The sequence below is a fragment of the Lethenteron reissneri genome, chromosome 23 (assembly GCF_015708825.2).
Source record: "Lethenteron reissneri isolate LAM-NWPU_2019-01 chromosome 23, ASM1570882v1, whole genome shotgun sequence".
NCBI lineage: Eukaryota > Metazoa > Chordata > Hyperoartia > Petromyzontiformes > Petromyzontidae > Lethenteron > Lethenteron reissneri.
In genome coordinates, this window is record NC_083801.1 from 3,660,278 (window position 1) to 3,680,636 (window position 20,359).

The 20,359-nt window shown below is 41.8% G+C and overlaps 1 protein-coding gene across 2 annotated transcripts in view; it reads right to left on the reverse strand.

Annotated features, from left to right (window-relative positions):
• Nucleotides 1-5,445: 5,445 nt before the first annotated feature.
• The window catches only part of LOC133345859 (neuropilin-2-like), a 149,015-nt gene continuing 134,101 nt past the window's right edge, over nt 5,446-20,359 (reverse strand). Inside the window, exons 18-19 of one of the 2 annotated variants that reach the window (XM_061556902.1) lie at nt 18,263-18,301; nt 5,446-9,336 (exon numbers count right to left, since the gene is read on the reverse strand). In XM_061556902.1, coding sequence (XP_061412886.1) covers nt 8,993-9,336; nt 18,263-18,301 — 383 coding nt within the window. In that variant the 3' untranslated portion in view covers nt 5,446-8,992. The remainder of the gene's footprint in view (nt 9,337-18,262; nt 18,302-20,359) is intronic. The other variant, XM_061556903.1, reaches the window with a different exon arrangement.

A 20,359-nucleotide genomic window follows, 5' to 3' on the forward strand; every position in this document is an offset into this window, starting at 1 on the left:
TGTCAACGCCTATGTTTTTATTGAATGTCATGAGTGCATAACGCGAATCACATTAAATGTAAATGTCCACGTGTGGAAGAAGCTCTCAGTCCTAGGGACTCGTATGTTTATTGCCTCGTTCAACTGTATGTGTCGACCCTGACTAAAATTATCTTCTTTTGCCTTCACAACAAACAAACATCAACAAGACAGCTGGGCAGGGTCGTACAGGATGTGACCTCCACTCATCTTGGGGGTCATTAATGAGTTTTTGGCTGATTCAGGATACATTTCAAACAAGGACTGGAGTGACTTGGGACTTTTTCACCACTCTCCATCTCCTTTCATCTGTCAATTCATGGCGCACGGCTGGCATCAGTGGCAAATGATACCTAGACCAGTCCTGGACCCCCCCCCCCCCTTCTTCACCAAACCACACTGACCAGCGTCGTAAAGGTTGGTTCAACAACGTCCTTCGCCAAAAGCTGTGAGAAGGACTTCAGTAAGCAATAGATTCACAGAGCGTTGTAAATGATAACGTTACGATATGTATTACATGAAGACAATACACACGACATATTGTATCTTAGTTCGCTCTCTCTGTTGGTCTCTGTCAGTCAACAATGAGAGTTCAACCCCGATGAAGCTTGGAGACTGGATGGAGTTCAAAATAACTCACACACTAACACCTTGTTGATTTGAAGCTTTCGTGACTGCAGGAATTATTACACTGAAGACAATACACACGTGACTTCACCGAAAGAACCAAAGAGTAATAACACCTTGTTGTGAAAGACCCGCGACGCTCACGGTCCACCCTAAACCGCATCCACTGCACAACTCATGGCAGATGCGGATACCTGATGATGCACAATAGAAAATTTTAAAAAAATCTCTCCAGTGTGCGACTGTGGTCATCCAGAATAGACCGTACAACAAATAACGACGCAATACTCAATCCACAAATACAAAGGAGACATCATCACAGCGATGCACTCTGACTCCTGACGCGGTTATTATCTGGCTTGACCACCCGAATGTGAAATTGTTGTTGTTGTTGTTGCGCTGCCTCTACATCAGCAGCCGTACGAAATAAGAAGACGTCTACGTCCACCTGCCTCTGTCTGTCTGTCTGTCTCTCTCTCATTCTCTCCAACTTTATCCCACTCTCCCTCTCCTTGCATCTGTCTCTGTGTGTATCATTATGTATCTATCTGTCCTCCCTGCACTCTGTGGCTCAGCCTCCCTGTCTCCCTCTGTTTCTATGCCCTGGTGACAGTTGGGATAATTATTTACGTAATTATTGGTTATTGAATAATTAACATCAAGTGATTGCTTAAGTAATGTTAATCGTTTTCGTTAACAATTAATATGGTTCGAGCTTCCAGATGTGGGATGTCAATTGTAGGGGTCTATACTGACGTACATTAATACTCTCTAAAAAATGCCCTCAGTTCACAGGATCAGGGAATTTATTTTTACCATTTCAGCACATTTGTAAAACGTTGAATGCAGCATGTACTTTATCAATACGTTTAAGTTAGAATAACATAATTTGTAATACAGTATACCAAAACAGCACTTTGTTTTCGTTAATATATATACATATATCATCAAGTTCATTTTCACGATAAAAGTAATAAGTTTTCAAGGCATTTAAATCAGAAATTAAGCATTTTCTGAAACACCGCGTTTCTAAAAGAAGGCTATTGAACTATAATTTATTAGTTGTCAACATAGTTGCATACGTTGTGAGGTCAAGTTATGAATAAATTCAGAATACTAAATTCAAGATCAAGATCTCGGAAGTTACACCCACTTCCTGGATTGTTTTTTTTTTCACTTCCTTGAGCGTGTCCTGATGATGCTTGATGTAGTTTCAAGTGAAACGTCGTATTGAATCGTAACATATTGGTTGTGAGAAATGCTATTTCACTCATGGTGAGCTGAAATAACTGGCAAAATTAAACACTTGTCTACAGTAATGCTTTAACTTGATCGGCTATGTTGGGTGGTGGAGGGTCATAACGACACACATTTGGCCGGATCATTGCATGGCCTGGCCCAAAAATAAAATATTAATCGGCAAACTATTTTCTTCAATTATTTTGAGGGTCCCCATATTTATATATGTTATTTTATTCCAGATTGTCGTCTGATTAAACATTTTGGATTTAGATACAACAGTTTTCCTCGGCCTGGGTTAAAAACAGTTCAATAAAATATAAGCTCATTATGGGACGCCAACATTTTAAATGATTAATTTTAGGATTTTTATCAGTATGAACATAGACTTGACTATTGTTATCTATTTATATATTTTATTTGTCGATCCCATCAATTACAATATAGCTTGCATTAGTCGCCAATGATCACATATATATTGGATGACTCATGTCTGTTTATATCAGGACTTTTCTATGATGTGGACCAGGATCTCCACAGCTAAATTAGTACAATTTTGATGAGGTGTTCATTTAAATATCTTCACTGAAATTCATCCAACATCCCCTTTTTATTTACGGCCGCTTTTAACACATTATTGATATTATTGTGAGCTCCCAACGCATCTATATGATGTTGCTTTTGTTGTCCAAAGCAGTGCTTCAGCTTTTGATAGCAGATGTCATTGTTTTATGCAAAGTATATTGGAGGACATTGTGTGCCAAACTCTTAGCCCATGTTCTGAATATCACACAGCCGAGCAGACGTTCACCATTTATATGTGGCTGAAGTGTGTTCAGACCTCGTCATAGCAGGCCCCATATTAAAATGACAATAGTGATTTAAAAAAAAGTATAAATAATGCATAAAAACCTAAACCCGCTATGTTTCACTTAGAGCCAAAGCCTCTGCAGATTGGAGGCTGATGAAGACGAACAGGAAAAGCTGCTGTGTTCCTATACTGACGGGTACTTATTTTATGAATGTCAATTAGGGTGGCATGTTTACAGATTTTGAGGCAAACTTTCATCTTAAATCAGAAGGATTTGACTTACCTTTGAGAAACATGCTGTCATATGGGACATAACATGCATATTCACCATGGCAAAAGGTTATCTTAACCAAAATACGGATTGCCAACTGGGGACAGGCAGTATCCAGATTGTTGTATATTTATGGGCACATTGAGGCCTGCTGCTCTTATCCATCACCCCGCATCATGTACGTATCAATACATTTACAAGTGAACAGAGAGACCACTTTGTGGGATGAACACATTTGCATAAGAGCGAGTGAATCCCACGTGTTGTGTTGAACTTTTGAAGGTCAATTCTGCATTAATTTTAGATGCATAAATTGCAGTGTTTCTCTGCACAGCTGCCATGTATGTCGGGTAGACAACAACACGAGGGCTGCCTTTACAAGCAAAGCATTTTATAGCCAATGGCAGTTGAATCAGGCATCACCACCGCTCAGCGCATGGCACTGAGTGTGGGAGGCGCGGTAGTGCTGTGAGTAGGGTGAGGGCCAACAACCTTTCCAATTGTCCTCACTGATGCTGAGAACTAAACGTAGATGCAACGTGGCCAGGCCTCTGTGACTGCCATACCAATGCGCGTCACACTGCGCAGACTACTAGGGAGAAGGTGCGTGTTTGTATATATCGCACAGGGCCTCAGGGTCGCTGGCTTACAAATTACCATTAGTATTATCCTTAACAGCACAAGAGCCAGAGCAGTCTGTTTTTTATTTATTTTACCAGGTAAGGCCCACTGAACTATGTAGCTTTTTCATACGCGACCTGGCCACAAATGATAACTCAACGAAGTGGCTCTTCACGTGGAAATGTATAGCAGCCAAATACTCTAAACGTATGTTTCTAAATGTGGAGGAAAAAAAACGGAGGAACCTGGAGAAAAATTCCCGCGACAACGGGGAGTACATGCAAACTCTAAATATACAGGCATCAGGGTCAGGATTGAACCCACGACCTCCTGTATACCAGGTGAGGCAGTTAACATCTCGCCACTGGGGCACCCTAATACAGGCTACATGGGGGTGGGGGGTGTCATCCTTCCACTGTTTTCTCTTCAGCATAACTCCACTAATTGCCTGATTTTCATCACTATGAATCTCCCACCCATCCCTTAACTCATCCCAACCACAATGACATGCGATGTCACATTTACATCACGTGAAGCATGTATGCTGTCATTGATGTGTGATTTATATATGTGTGGCTTTGAGGCCACATAGAGTAACGGGAATATGTATTGTCTTGGTAAGAATAATAAAAAGGGTAAAACGTAGCTTGTTTAACCACCGAAATGAATGACATATAATCAGTAGACCAAGCAGAATTTCCATATCAATGTATTATGGAAATCTACAATGGAGGAGGAATACCAAAGCTACATGAACTGTCTCCTGAAGCCCACTCGTGGCTAACAAACTTCGGACGTACGTAGGCAAGAATCAAATTTAGGAAGCATTTTTGGTTCTTTGGGTAAAGTCACGTAGATATAATTTATTTATTTTTTCTATCTACGTGACTTTACCGAAAGAACCAAAGAAGATGAATTCCTGCAGTCGCGAAAGTTTTAAGTCAAAATTTAGGAAGCATTTGTTTAAATGGGTCAAATTCTCCATTCATTGGCTTGGGCTTCATCAAGTCTCGTGCGCAGGGCGTGCTCTGATAAATGCATTCATCGGAAGTTCCCACTTGATTCATGTAAGCCATCCAAGAACACCACGCACCAAATATGAAGCCTGCTCATCTGATAACTGTATTGACCTAATTGTCAGATGCCACAGCCTGTAACTATTTTGATCGCTTGATTCTGTATTGGTAGAAATGTAACTGGAATATGACCTGGGGATTCTTAAAACCGAAGGATATTGAAAGATTCAATAGGACAGGGAGACATTTTTTCTTACAAAGCTGGTGCTGATCAAATGTGATTTAAAAATGCAAATATACCAGAAAGCAAATTATATTTAAAAGGCTTAGATTTGTAGGTCTTGATTCATTTTATCATAATAAAGACCACGAATCATAATGCTGGTTTGTGCTGATTATTTCTCGTACAGTTACGTAGGTTATTGCATTTTGAAAATGCAAATGTGTCAGGTTTACGATATCTGAATTTCAATCAAAGTAACCAGTGTAGCATGTTGACGGACATTCAGAGAAGATACATCTTCAGCAGTGCATATCTGCAAGGTTTCAAAAGGTCAATCTTTTCATTTCATGCACTAAACCAACCCATCTGCTGAGAACCTTAAAATTTCCATTTTTTTCTCATGATCCATCCGTTACACTTTGCATTACTCAGAAGAGTGTTTTAGCTGTGATTGCTTTGCCATCTGTTGAGTCAGGAGAAACTCTTTAACATTCCGTGATTGCACGGTAAATATTCAAGCTTCCTGGTGTGTGGGTAGTGAGTGCCCAGCTCTTCCGTGAGGAATGCTCAGATGTTTTATCAAACCATGCAGAATAAAGAAAAAAAACACGAACACACATTTCTTGATTTTTTTTACTAACAGTTTTTTTATGTAACAGTTACAGGTTACAAATACAGTATGCAGCATCTCATAATGATCAGCCTATACAGTACCTAATGATGAAGACATGAAAAACAATGTTCATTTGGTACAGCACAGAAAGCTGTTTAGCAGACTATCATGAACAAGCAAAGCTTTATTGCTAAACAAGCATCTCTATGCTAGTCCAGAAAGCAGCATTTGATGACTACACCATACCATTATTTGCACTTTGTGCACGCAAGAAATAAAGCGCCGTCCTAGCATGCCTTACGAGTCCTCGCCATCAGCGGTAATCGCGAAGATTACGTTCAATCGGTCGCGTCGAGTGGACGTTCCCCTCCCGTTTGTCATACTGAAATATGTCCCAAGGCATTTACATTGCGAAAAATCATCAAAGACCTACTGTTGGAGAACCCGCCGTCGATGCCTTCTTTGGTGGTCAGGCATTTTTAAAGGATGCTGTCTAAAATATGTTTTTTTTCAGTTTTCGTACGACATATACCGTGCATTGTTTCATTTTATTACGCTATTGTGTGCGAGCTGTCCACTGAATGGCACATAATGTAATTGTCCTTCGTTACGTATGGATAAACGACGCGCACTTTTTTATAGTGGGGGTATTTTATTACTGGCCATAAAATGCAATGGCATGCATTTTATTGCTATTTCTTAGTGTAGGCAGGGATACCGGTAAGAGTAAGGCAGTAAAAATGAAACTTTCATCCGATATTTTCAGGTCGCTATCCAATTGGGGATGTGGGGGAAAGGTGATGGGATAACAGATAGTGGGTGCTGGTATTATATGAAGCCTTACGTCTTGCACCACACGTCAACTTCACAAGGGCATGTATTAAAAAAAGGTTATATAAAAATATAACATTTTACCATAGTAGGGAATAGAGCTGGTTAAAAAAATGATTTGGTGTCACATGGGGGTGTATCCCACAAATGAGAAAGATCGGCTTGAATAGCTCATTTAAATAAAATGTTAAATAACGGTATCTTTAAAACAATATCCATGGATAGATTTTTTTTCAATGAATACAAAAATAAAATTTAAATATCAAAAAATAAAATAACACAGGTTTATCAATGACTGTTGTCTCACGTTAAGTCAAATGCAGTCTTTTGAATTGCTTATGACAGGGCCCTCAAGTCAAAATAAAAGCATTTCCCTTGCTCGACGGAGGTACAAGGCAGCACTCAACTCTAGTGAAGGCCCTCAGCCAACAGTGGGAACTTCACATCCCTTGGCAAGGACGAATCTCTCGAAAACAAGACAGCCACTGTTGACGACCCAGGTGGGACTCGGGTTATTCATCTGAATGAGATGATGTGCCGAATTGGCGTCGACTAGGGAGGCGATTTTCATGGCCTTGCGTGATTGCCAATCGAGTATACTCTTTGGTTCTTTCGGTAAAGTCACTTCAGCAATTGTTTATTGCTGTGGTTGTCCCACCTGATGACGGGCGCTTGTGTTGCGCCCGAAACGTCGTGATTTAATTTATTTTATACCTACGTGACTTTACCGAAAGAACCAAAGAGTATGGATCCCTGCAGTCACGAAAACTTCAAAACTATATTGCCAGTCGAGTCTTTAAAATGCGGAAAGCGATCACTCGATCATGCAAGAAGTAGCTATCTTGTCACTTGCCCTTTTCATTTTCAACAAGAGTGGGTGCTTTCTGGCGCACAAAAACTACGTCTCTTGTACGGTACAAGTCATAGAAAAGGGGTGTGTGCATGCACAATTGTTTTAAGAAGGCGTCAGGCGAGAGATGCCCAGGCAGTGGTGGATATTAAAGTAATGTTTACAGTTGTTTGATGAAAAGGAGGGTGATTGGGGGGGAAAACTGACGCATTCAAACAAAATCTCAGAGCGAAGGGGGAAACGAATTGTATAAAAAAAAATCAGCATTTGCCACAATATGAACACCACATTACTGCTGCATCATCTTTTTGCCCTTTCCCCGACGCTGAACGTTTGAAATGCAGAACTGCATGTGGCGGCAGGCGACCACCACGGCCACGATCAAAAACACATTTTGGCAAAACGTAGAACTCCTCAACGCTCGCATGTACACAACTTGTGAAACAAAAACAAGAATCACTACAGCGGTACTACTGGATATTAAATAAACAATAATCGTCATTAATACAAATACTTGTACATGAGCTGGATGTAGATCCCGCTTCGTGTTGCCAAGAGAAACATTTAAATTATTTTGAGATGTGCAGCTGCAACCCAGTTCCTGCTCAGTGCTATTCTTTTTTTTAAACGAGAAAAAAACACAGATTTGGCCTACCAGCAAAAACACATGGATAAACATTGATCATGGGAACACATTCCACAGTTGAAGGTCAGAGGTGTTAAGTATTCTTTCAGTTTATATAAAATGATGACTGGTATTTCTGTACTCATCTAGAAACATTGTAAACAATATATCTCGAGCATCACTAAAGCATTGTTGATGAGCCTAATTTGGTAAGCGTACGAATCTCTTACAGGTTTAGTCTTGCGTTTAAAATTATTCTGATGTTTGACCCGTTGTATATTAGCTTCATCTCCCCAACCGTTTGACTACATTTGGTTAAAAAAAATATTACACAAGGGAGACACACACGGATTTGCTTATTCACATAGAGCAGAGAGACGAGACACACGGAGTTATCATGCACGTGCCAACATTCCACATGGTGAATTTAAGAGGCATTACTTTGTCCAGTGGTAACTAATTTAATACGTATGCTTATTTTACAAGACTTGGGTATTTGCTGCCATAATAGTTATAACAAAGAAAGAGATATAGAAAAAAAATGGAAAAGGGCACTTGTAGAAATTATGCAAGTAAAACAAAATAAAAATGCCCAAAAATATATATTTAATATAAAACATTAAAGCAATATATCTACAAAGTGCAGTATTCGATAATTGGACACCTGCCATAAAGAGATATACACATATATATTTGTAATCTTGCTCTCTCTTTTATACTCTCAAAGTACACGTTTATAGTGGATTAAATCTGAATACGGTTCATTAAGGCAGAAACAGAAAACACCGACTAGGCAGCGCTGACGAAGCATGGTGGGGTGGGGGGGGGGGGGTTAAGCAGCGTGAAGAGATGGCAGCGCCAGCACTTTGTGATGCTCTCCACGAGAGCATGGGACAGGGCTGCGGTAAATCCAGCAGAGACACATCAGTTGCACTTACAAGGCTTCGCACGACCGTGGATATGTATTCACTCACTCGCTCGCTCGCTTCTCCTTTCGTTGCCGTTCCCTATTGTCGCTAAATTGCTCTTGGAAATCCAAACACATTAATGAGTGCAATAATTTGTTTTCGTTTGAAACGTAATGCGTGGTAATTTTTTGTTTGTTTTGTTTGTTTGTAAGACTTTAAAAGGATCTCGGCACACAAATGCGGTATTTGTCTCCCTTGGATAAATTCAACCGACAGCGTCGGGCCCCCCCTCCCCCCGATCCTCGCCCTACTCGTAACATCGGCGTGCTGGCACATCGGCTACGCCTGGGTGGCCTGCTTGTACTGCCCGTTGGTTTTACTCGAGAGCTTCACTCCGTTGTAGAGCTCAAAGTTGTAGCCGTCCAGTGGCGTGGGCCCGTTGCCAATGGTGTGCAGCGCGGTGGTGGAGGAGACGGGGCGGGCGCGCGAACACACGCAGTAGAGCAGCAGCGACGCGCACACCATGCCCATCACGATGCCGAGCGCGCTGATGGTGATGATGGTGATGAGCATCGGGTCTAATGCCTGGCCGAGGCTTGGCACGGTGGCGGTGACCCTTGTGCTGTCCTTGCTCAGGCTCTTGCCTCCTCCTGGCCCTGACTCTGGCATCCATGGTCTTGAATCTACGGTTTGAACAATAAGCACAAAGTACAGTATTAATGGTTGCAATGCTGTTTGTGGATTGAAATGAAGGTGAATCTTACAATGCATACGAGTTGCACAGTATTTCGGAAATGTAAGGGTATTTCAGCGAGTAAAGTGAATGGTAATGCTTATGTATGATTTTGGGAAATATTGCACAGTGAATGGGATGTGACCCGCATGTTCATGCGCAATTTTCTTAAGATCAATGTGCTTGCCACGAAATGACACCTCATTGGAGCGGTGAACTCTTGCTCATATACAGCTAAAGTTATTCAAACATGTATAATATAGGTTTTTTGGGTTAAATTGCTTAAATATAGAAATGTGTCGTTAAACCCGCCACCACCCGACACAGCCAATAAGTAAGGGTTGTCACGAAATTTACGCGATCTAACCCAAAAAAAACCCTGTATTATGGATGATATTGGTTGCGAAAGCCTACGTGTTAAACTGTTCATCAAACAATTGGAGCTGCAATGTGGTTATATCTGCAATAATCACAGCAGTCACGTATGGGTGGTATAGCTGATTGGGGCAAAACATGCATTGCCTTCACTCTAGCTGTGAAGCTTTAAGAAACATCAATAATTTTTGCCCTGGGGGTCTTCTGTTAACTTTTCTGTTAGGCAGAATACACATAAATTTCGATTTAAAGCTTTCGTGACTGCAGGGATTCATCTTCTTGGTTCTTTCGGTAAAGTCACGTAGAAGGGAAGTGAGAATTATATTATATTATTTTATTCTTTTATTGTGTTTTATTTTTATTATTTTATTACTTCCCTTCTACGTGACTTTACCGAAAGAACCAAGAAGAAGAATACACATACTTTGAGAACTTAAAACGCCATGGTTTATTGAACGGACTGTTCCCAAATGTATCCTTACGTCCATTTATATTCGATTAATTAAAATAAACCTCTCAACAGGAGCAACTGGTCTGACACATCTGCGACCATCGCAAATATTGTCATGTGCTGATGCAGCCGCTCCACTCGTTTGTAAACATTGCCTGTCGCAGTTTACACCGTTGTTATTCACATTTCAGCTTAATTTGGAAAGAATACCCTCAGAGGATAACTTTTAAAGACAATGAAACCTCAATCTTAAAGTCCGTCAGGGGACCAGAAAAATGAACAATAGTTCTGGGAAATGTGTTGGCACGGGAAATGTTGTTTCCTGCCATCAAAAGCGAGGATGCTCCCGCTGTCTGTCTCCCACTCTTGCTTCTCTCTCTCTCACTCTCACCGGCCTATCTGATGCTGTATCGCCCTCCCGTTCAAGCCTCTCGCTCATCTGTACGTCTCTCACGCCGCGTACGCATCTATCGCTCGATGGATCTCTCCCACGCCGTGCCGAGCCTCCACTCTGCCCACGTCGCACATCTCCTGCGCTGTGCCTCTGCCCGCTTCTCTCACTTTACACGTCTCCCTCCACGCAAGACGTGCATCTCCCACCTTTGTGTGCACGGAGGCATCTCCCACGGAGGCATCTCCCCAGCTCTCCACGCCTCTCACGGCACTATTCCTTTCTGATCTCGTCAAGGAGCATAAACCATCACACGAACTCCGGTCATCCTTGTGGATAGCCATAGAACAAAGACGGCCACTTCAATTCATCGTGCGCTTCCGCGGCTATCTGGAACGTTCTACCTTCTGATATTAGGAAGCCACCGGAGCTATGCACTTTTAAATGATCTGGATTGAAAACTCTTGTCTATCGAACTGTCGTTTGTGTTTAGTTTGTTGTCCTTCCCTCGCACCTCCGATTAGCACGGTTGGCTACGTACGGTGTGAAGGAAGTTCAACATACATACATACATAGATTCACACAGAGACCCATAGATTCACACAGAGACCCATAGACGCACAAAGAGCCCCACAGTTTGTAGTCCATCCCCTACACCTCTAACGAGCTTGGTTGGCTACGTACAGTGCAACAAAATGTCCACATACATAAATACTCCATGCATCTCCCACCTATCTCACACCTCTCTCCACACATCTCCCCCTCTTCATGAATATTCCATCTCTTACTCCATGCATCTCCAGACATAGGTGATGGAATTATTCATGCCTTTTGTTATTAAGTTAAACACGTGATTGTGAATTGTATAAATAAAGGCGGAAATATTTCAAATACTATGTATTGCCATATTTCCACCACGTGAGATGTTCTATTGGAGGGTCGCCGTTATGTTTGCATAGAGTGAAATGAAAAATGTTAATGGTCGAATTACGTCGCTATAAGTGCGCTGAGCAAAAAAATTAGCGATACGGAAGAAAAAAAATCACTCCCGCATTGCGACAATGTAGATTGTAATGAGAATATGTTTAATATGTTTTAGTCGTAAGTGAAGTTGATGAGAAACGTGGATATTTGAGAGAACGTCCGGAACAACGTGAGGATTGCACGTTGAGAATTCCTGCTGATAGTGGGGCGGCGGTGGCGGCGGCGGTGGGGTTGAGTGCATTATTTAGTTTTGCTAAATTGCCTAGTTTCCAGTTGAGTGTGACAGCCATTGGTCAGCGGGGAGAGAGCGCGACCTCAGCCCGTGGGGAAGGAGTCTGGTCTATCTGTTTGGCGATTATTTATTACCTGCGCCGGATGGCGGGAGATAAAAGGTGACTGGGAGAATGAATGTTAGAAGAAGAAAAACATTCCCCCACCCTTTCCATCTGGCGTCCATTAGCCGCCGCTTGGTATGGGTAATAAATAAAACGCAGACAACGCAGCGTTGCCTTCTCAAAGCAGACTCGTGCATTACCAGCGCCGGTCTAATTTAAACATTCACGTGGCAAGCGCTGGGAGGTGCTAAGGGGCCATCCATTGAGTAGGCACGCAAAAATCTGTAAAAACTGGACCCCTCCCCCCTTCCCTGTACGCACGCGGACTTTTTACAACTCCCACCCCCCCCATCTGCGTACGTACGCCTGACACATCCCTCCCTACTCCCCCAGAATCCTATAGAACGGCCGATATTTAATCCACGCAGAAACGATCAAGGATCAATTAATCAACAGATAGTCCACCGCCGGACTATCTAACTAATTTGAAGGCCAATGTAGACCAATCATTATTATCGAGGCTTCACCCCCCCCCCCCGTTTCCTATGCGTACGCACATTGTCAGTAGACCCCCCCCATACGCAAGCGTACGCATTTGGGTTAACCCCCCCTCCCCCCTCCATGCGTACGCACTAAATGGATGGCCCCTAGCGAACTGGAGCTCCCACAATTTCAAGTGCGCCCCCCCCCCGCCCTGAGAAGTAGTGGGGGAATCCATAACGGCAACATTGAAGGGCTCGTAGTGTGAGACCCTTTCTGCTTTGAAGCCGTTTGTCATCGTCAACATTGTGTGGCGGTAATCATTCAAGGCTACGTATTTTGAATTGGCTACTGGTCATTAATTTGTTGCTGTAAATACGCATTTTATGACCGAATCGCCATGCACGCGCCCGATCTCGTCACATCTCGGATGCTAAGCAGGCCACAGCCTGGATAGTGCTTTTTGAATGAGCGACCACCACTCACAGAATGGGTGTCATAGCCTGCGTCGAGACCATGTCGTCAGCAGACAGCAGCGCAGGACATCTGCTGTGCTACTTCTACTCCGCACCAACGTCTTTGCGTCCCACCTTCACCAGCCCGCAATGGCCAGCGTGCTCAAGTATGGTCAGATTCACCTTCACGACCCCGTGGCGTGGGAAAGGCGCTCATCCCGCAGTCGAATGGCACGAGGGCCGTGTACTAGGGCTGAACGATTTGGAGAAAATATCTAATTGCGATTTTTCTGACATTGCGATTTGATTTGCGATAAAAAAAAGTCAAGCTTCAGTTCAATATTAACAGTGTAATTGATTTAAAACATGTGATGGAGCATTACCACATGATACCATCAAAATATGAACTGCTCTATATATTCTAATGCAAGGATGAGAACTTAAAATATATGAATTGCTTCCAACATGTATCTATTAAAATGTTTTAATTGAAATAGAACAATCAAACATAGAACATAAATAAAGTTATAATAATAAAAATAAACCAATTCCAATAAGTAAGAGGACTTTTCAAATCTCAAAAAACCGCAGCTTTTGCGATTTGCTAATCGCATTGTTTCAAATTTCGATTTGAAATCGATTAATCGTTCAGGCCTACCGTGCACACCACGTGCATGTACGTCATAATGATAGTGACGCTGCTCTGCAGTGGGCTTACTTGGCATTCTGGGAAACCAGTGCCGAGGTTAACCTCATACAGTCTACGGTTTGGGCGCATTTGGATCTAAATCTAAAATACATTACTTTAGAACCGATGCAGTTTCGCGTTAGAGTTTCGTTGTCTCTTTAACCGCGCCTCCGATTTGCACGGTTGGCTACGTACGGTGCTGAAGAAGTTCAACGTACATCCATGCCCATGCGACTGCAGCGCAGCTCATTCTCAGGACCGCACAAACCGCGGCACTCGTGTGCTCTACGAAGCGCGTGAGGGCTTCACCGTGCTGCCGTTGCTTCGGCGAAGGGAAAATGATCGACATTTTCTCGAAATCCACTTCGCAATCCGGCGACAACTGATACTCAAAACTCCTGAGTGGTGTGACTCATAAACGAAGGGCTGTTAATTTGTTACGGAAGAGGTGCAATTCTGGATAACAGTAGATGTTTGCCAAATTACGTTTATAATATATCACCGAAGCAGAATTCCAGCGTGCTATTGGAGGAGTTGAAATAATGTGGCAAGTCTCCACTAATCTTGGTAAAATTGTTTGAAAATGAGCTCCGCGTCTTCAGAGTCATGATAAATGCATCGAGGGCTGCTTAATTAGCTGATGTAGAGCCAATAAAGCGACGGTGGCCCATAAAGGCTGTTTCACACGTCTAATTAACTATTTAAACCCTGCAGCCTAAGCACCTTTGGCTGCACACATAAACAGAAAATCATTTATGTAGCCGTGCAGTGCTGCTTGTTTTTATTAAGGCTGGAATATTTGAACTCGATCACCGGCCAAAGCTAAAGCCAAATGTCTAAGAAGCTTGTTTTCAAAAGCTCTGGAAGAGTCAAGAATGTTTAGACATTCTCATGACATGTGGTTAATGCATTCTTTAAATGCAATGATCTTTTGTAAACATATACAAAAAGTCAGTGTTCTCCATGCTTGTTTGACACTTAACTCCAGTGGCAGCTATAGGTTTTGTGGATACAATATATTATTGGGCTTGGGAAGAGACAGCGAACCTTTTGAAGATACTCCTTTAACAGAGCTGCAGGTATCTCTGAAGAGTGCATGGTTCAATAAAATAAATTATCCCAACTGATCCTCTCCGTGATTCTGGAGATCCAATCCACATCAGTTTTTAGATCCAATCCTGGGCGATTGAAATTGGATTTCAGTGATTGCGTATCGGAGAACTCTTATCCGCGGTTATGGGGGGGGGGGGGGGGCGCACGGACCAATATTGCAGCTCCTATTATCTGTGGGGTTATCCACGCTTCTACTTTTCTCCATTGGGTACAAAAATGTGTGCATAACCAGTGAATAACTCGTGCATATTTTCCCAAGTGACAACTTGATTTGATTGGCTGTTGGAAGGCAGATGCTTAGTTAAAATTTGACATTACTGTAGACCTACATGATCTCACCCCCAAAAATGTTAAATCATGATTCATATTAGTCGCGAAAGTCTACGAGTGTACATTTATAATATTGTGATGCTAATAGGGACTTGCCATCGAGAAAACAGGACATATCGATCAAAGGATTGGCCAAAACTTGGCAATAACGAATAAACCTTCTAGACCAATGTGATGACGTCACATGGTATCCTAATGTGATGCAATTTTGTAACATCAATGTCATAATTACGCGTGGTATTGTTATTACTAAGAATTAAATACTAACGAGGACAAACATTTTGAAACGCGTTACAAACTCTTTCTTGTTCTCGTTTATATTGCTGATTTGTAAATTTCGCTTTGTTTTCGATTTATTAGCAGAGATGTAACCTGAGTATGTAATAATACTACTCTATGGGGACCTCATTTGCCAGTAAAAATATGATAATTGGTTCTTTACCCTTCTATCTGGCAACAAAACTGACACCTTTTTGCAAGGAGTCATGTTTGCATAGACCGCAATACCTGCAGTCATAAATACAAACAAAAGACATAACTCTGATAATGTGCACTGTCCTTGAAGTTGATTGGTCCACACCCGAGACAGCTTTCCTTCGAGCCTAGTCTCATATGGGTTGGACCAGATGACGCCAAAAGGCGCACAACTCAAGGACAATGCACCATCAGAGTATGAGAGCTCGGGGCAAGCATCTACACTATGGGGACCTCATTTGCCAGTAAAAATATGATAATTGCTTGCCCCGAGCTCTCATACTCTGATGGTGCATTGTCCTTGAGTTGTGCGCCTTTTGGCGTCATCTGGTCCAACCCATATGAGACTAGGCTCGAAGGAAAGCTGTCTCGGGTGTGGACCAATCAACTTCAAGGACAGTGCACATTATCAGAGTTATGTCTTTTGTTTGTATTTATGACTGCAGGTATTGCGGTCTATGCAAACATGACTCCTTGCAAAAAGGTGTCAGTTTTGTTGCCAGATAGAAGGGTAAAGAACCAATTATCATATGTAATAATAGTTCGTAAATTAATTCTACAGTAGACTTTTGCCTGATGACGACCGCTTGTGTTGCGATGGAAACGTGGTGATTTGTTTTATTTGATTGTATTTCTAGCTACGTGACTTTACCGAATGAACCAAAGCGTAAGTAGTCACGGTGTCTCATCTGATCAATATAGATAGAACAGGATGAACTGAAACACAAGACAAAATGCCTTCGACTCGCACAAGTTTAACTGATCTGAAATCTCCCGGCACTCATTTTTCATCCTGATACAGGCATCAGTCCAGATGGTCACATCTGGGTTTCCACAGTCCCAATGGAATTTCACTCAAATTGGGTTTTTTTCTTTCTTCTGAAAATAGGTTTGAGGTGTTTAATTAGGTTTGTGAATTTACATCTCGGTTTTTATATGCTTGTAGTAATACAAACATTTAATAATACATTGCATCCATTTCGGCACTGTGTATGTTAGCTGTTTTTCTTATGGATATAAAGCATGAGGTTAACCTCGAGCATTTATGTCAGTTCATATTTCCTCCCCGCTGTCTTTGCTTTAGAGGTCACGGAGCATATTCTAAATCTAATAACGAAGAAAATCCTCGAACTCGACAAATGTGCAATTGGAGATTTGCAATTGGAGATTTTGAAACGTTCATTTCAGCTTTGATCAAAAACAAATGTGCAACGTAATAATACATGCCACAATATTAAATTAAGTAAATATACGTTAATACTGTGTTGCTTAGCACGATATCACATTAATGTAGGGATATATTTTAAGTATTTCGTTTTCTTAATCGACATTTTTGGACACGTTTCAACAAACCAATGCCATTTCATGAGGCGTGTAATTTAGAGATAAATGTCGTATAAATTGTTCGGAAATATTATACGTGATATTTGTTTTGCTCATGTTAATCTTGAGCCCAACTTTGCATTCATGTTTACTAAGCTCTTAAATCAATTCCCATCAAGCATTTCTATTTGCTCTCATAATGGCAAATGTCTTCAACAAGTCTGAGGCAGTTGACATTGTCTTTCCATTTACATGCATGCCCTTATCTCTCCAATTTCAGAAACGTCTTCTGATGTCATGCAGACAATTTTGATGTAAGCACGTTGCTCTTTGTACGAATCGTCATGTGCTTCGATACTTTCTGCATGCGATCCAAGTGTAGCTGTTCCATTTTTGTTAAATTGTCCACCAGAGTCACGGACAAAAAGTTTGTTAAACAACGTCAGATGGACACGACTGGAAAACACGTAAGAATCATTGTATAGCCAGGGCAGTTCTAGAAGGTGGTCCGAAATTACAGTTCTTATGTAAAGAGGTGGATTAATTTTGTAAAAAACTGTAATGAAAATGGACGTGCCGATGTGCCTCAAGAATTATTTTTTGAAATCAGTGTATATTAATATCCCCACTGTGACATATGGATTACAAACATTAAACATGACGAATTAAAAACTGGAGCTAAAAAAACGTGCAAAGCATCGAAAGGTGCATGCGTGGAATTACAGTGAGAACAACGGAGGAACACGTGGATTGAATAACATGCATTAAAACTCATTTGCAGGAACATGATGAATCACAAGGCCATGAGAGATGGCAGCTTATGGAGGCCTTCATCCAACAGTGCATATAATATGGTTAATAATGGCAATGACTTCGTAAAATCGCTATTTAATTGTAAAAAAAAAAATCCTTAAGTTTAAACGCTATTATTTTATATCCATTTCCTTTAACTTTTAATGCATTACACTTCGTGCAAAAGTTACATCATTAACTTATTTCATGTTTGGAACTTGTACAGTAAAGGAATATTTATCTAAAGCAGATAGGGTATCTACATCATGGAATCTCCTTTGGCGTCCTCTAGTCTAACACCGTTTGAGACGAGGCTCAAAAGAAAGCTGTCTCTGGTGTGGACCAATCAGTTTCAAGGACAATGCATATATTATCAGAGTATGTTTTTTGTTTGTATTCTGACCACAAGTATTGTAGTTAATGCATACATGATTCCTTGTAAAAGGTTTCAGTTTGGTGTTTTAACCAACCTGTTTTGTTGCCAGAAAAAATGGGAAACTCCTATTATCATAGCAGATAGCGTAAAAAAACTTGGTAATTTGACATTCAAAGCGCCAGAAAAGCAAGAGGAAGCTGTAATGGGTGGGTCTGCATATAGGATGGAGGCAACAGGTAACAAACATGGGACACTCAGAGAACAAAAGGAAGATATCGATCATATGATGGAGACTGTAAATGAGCTAACCTTGGAGGTCAGGCGTCATCTGTTCAACAGCTGCAAAATCTAGCAGAAGGAAGCAATGGTGAGGTTCATGCGGCATCAACAGCAATGGTCATAATGACCGTACAGTCTTGGTAGGCCATAAATCCCATACAAGGCACCACGGTGGCGAGATATAAACTACCTCGCCTGGTATACAGGAGGTCGTGGGTTCAAACCAGACCCTGATGCCTGTATGTTCGTTGTTTGCATGTTTTCTATCCCCGTAGTTTCGTGGATTTTTTTCCGGGTCATCCGGTTTTTCCCTCCACATTTAGAAACATGCTTTTAGAATTTGGCTGCAATACATTTTCACGTGATAAGCCACTTCGTTGAGTTTGTGGCCAGGTCATTTCTGAAAAGAAGAGCTTAACAGCTCAGTGGACATTACCTGGTAAAATAAAAAAAATGTTTAGCTTAGTTTTTAGTTTGATTACCCCCCCTAGTTTTAACACATTCAGTAATTTACTTATTGTTGCAGGGGGGTGCAGTGGTGGTGAGGCACTGTGATTCCCGGCCATGGATAATATTGTTGTCGAGTGATAACGTAACTGGTGGTTGGCCTCCCCTTCATCAACTCGAAATGACCAGCGTAGTGAAGTATGCTCAAACAACCCCGTAACCAACACGGGCTTTGGGAGATTTTCATTCACTCATTGAATGTTATATATTTTTAAACAAATACTGCATACAGTAATGTATTATTTGTGAGTAGAACGTTGCATGCAATTTTAAATGTATATTCTTAAATGTCGAGTTGAAGTGTCTCTCTGCTCAAATGGGCATAGGGGAGAGTCCATATGTATTGGCAGCACTGTGCATTGAACAGTAAAGTGTACACTTCAACCTTCGGCACGGCCCCTCAAGAATTAGATGTAATCTTCTTATTTCGTTTGGCTAACGTAGATGCAGAGCAACAACTACAATTTCACATTCGGGTGGTCAGGCCAGATGATCGCGTCAGGAGCAGCGAAGTGAATGGATCGGGCATTGTTTCGTTATACATTGCACGGTCCGTTCTGGATGACCACAGTCGCACACTGTAGAGTTTTTAATTGTACATTTTGTGCATCAGGTATCCGCATCTGCTTCCATGGTGGATGCAGTTTAGAGTGAACTATGGGCTTCGTGGAAGATTAAACCCAGGGATCTTCGGCGTTGGGTCTTTCACAACAAGGTGTTTATCTTCTTGGTTCTTTCGGTAAAGTCACGTAGAAGGGAAATAATAAAATTATAAAAATAAAACATAATAAAATACAATTCTCACGACGTTTCGGCCACAACGCAAGCAGCCGTCCTCAGGTGAAGAACAGGTCTGTCGGAAAGACAGCGTCTGAATGAACACCACCAAGCTTGGCAGCGTATATTTAAGCTGGGTTGGAGGAGGAAGGGCGCCTTGACAAAGGAATTTGCATATCAACAGAGGAATTTAGCATATTTATGGAAAATGCAGATATGGGATTAGTCACTACTTGTGGAATGCGTAGGAGGTGGGGTGGGGGGTTTCAAAGTCATATTATGCCCGTGCATTATGTAGGATTAGCAGCAACAAAGGGAGGAGGTAGGGTTAGCAGTAATAAAGGGAAGGAATTTTAATAGTAAGGAGCTGCAGCAGCCAAACCACCACGTGACTTTACCGAAAGAACCAAGAAGATGAATCCCTGCAGTCACGAAATCTTTAAATCGAAATTTAACAAGGTGTTTGTTTGTGACTTAATTTTGAACCCCATTCAGCTCTCCAAGCTTCACCGGGGTTGAACTTGCATTGTTAAGTAATAACTTTATACTGTACTAGCTTGTACTAGCCGGCTTCGCCCGGGACTTGGATTCACCACGCCCGGCCACCTTTTTCCCCCCAGTGGCGATGTTCACACACCACACCAGTTACTCGTTTGAGGCTGAGTCGACCTAGGGGAGGCTCAGGACCGGTTAAAATAATTGTCACCGCTGGTGGCCGTGAGCGGGAATCGAACTCGGAACGCCGGGTTCGTAGCGCAGCGCGCTAACCACGACACTACAATGCGTTACGCTTCCACGTGCGCGGGTCACGTGACAGATTTGACGTCACAGCTCACTTGCAAA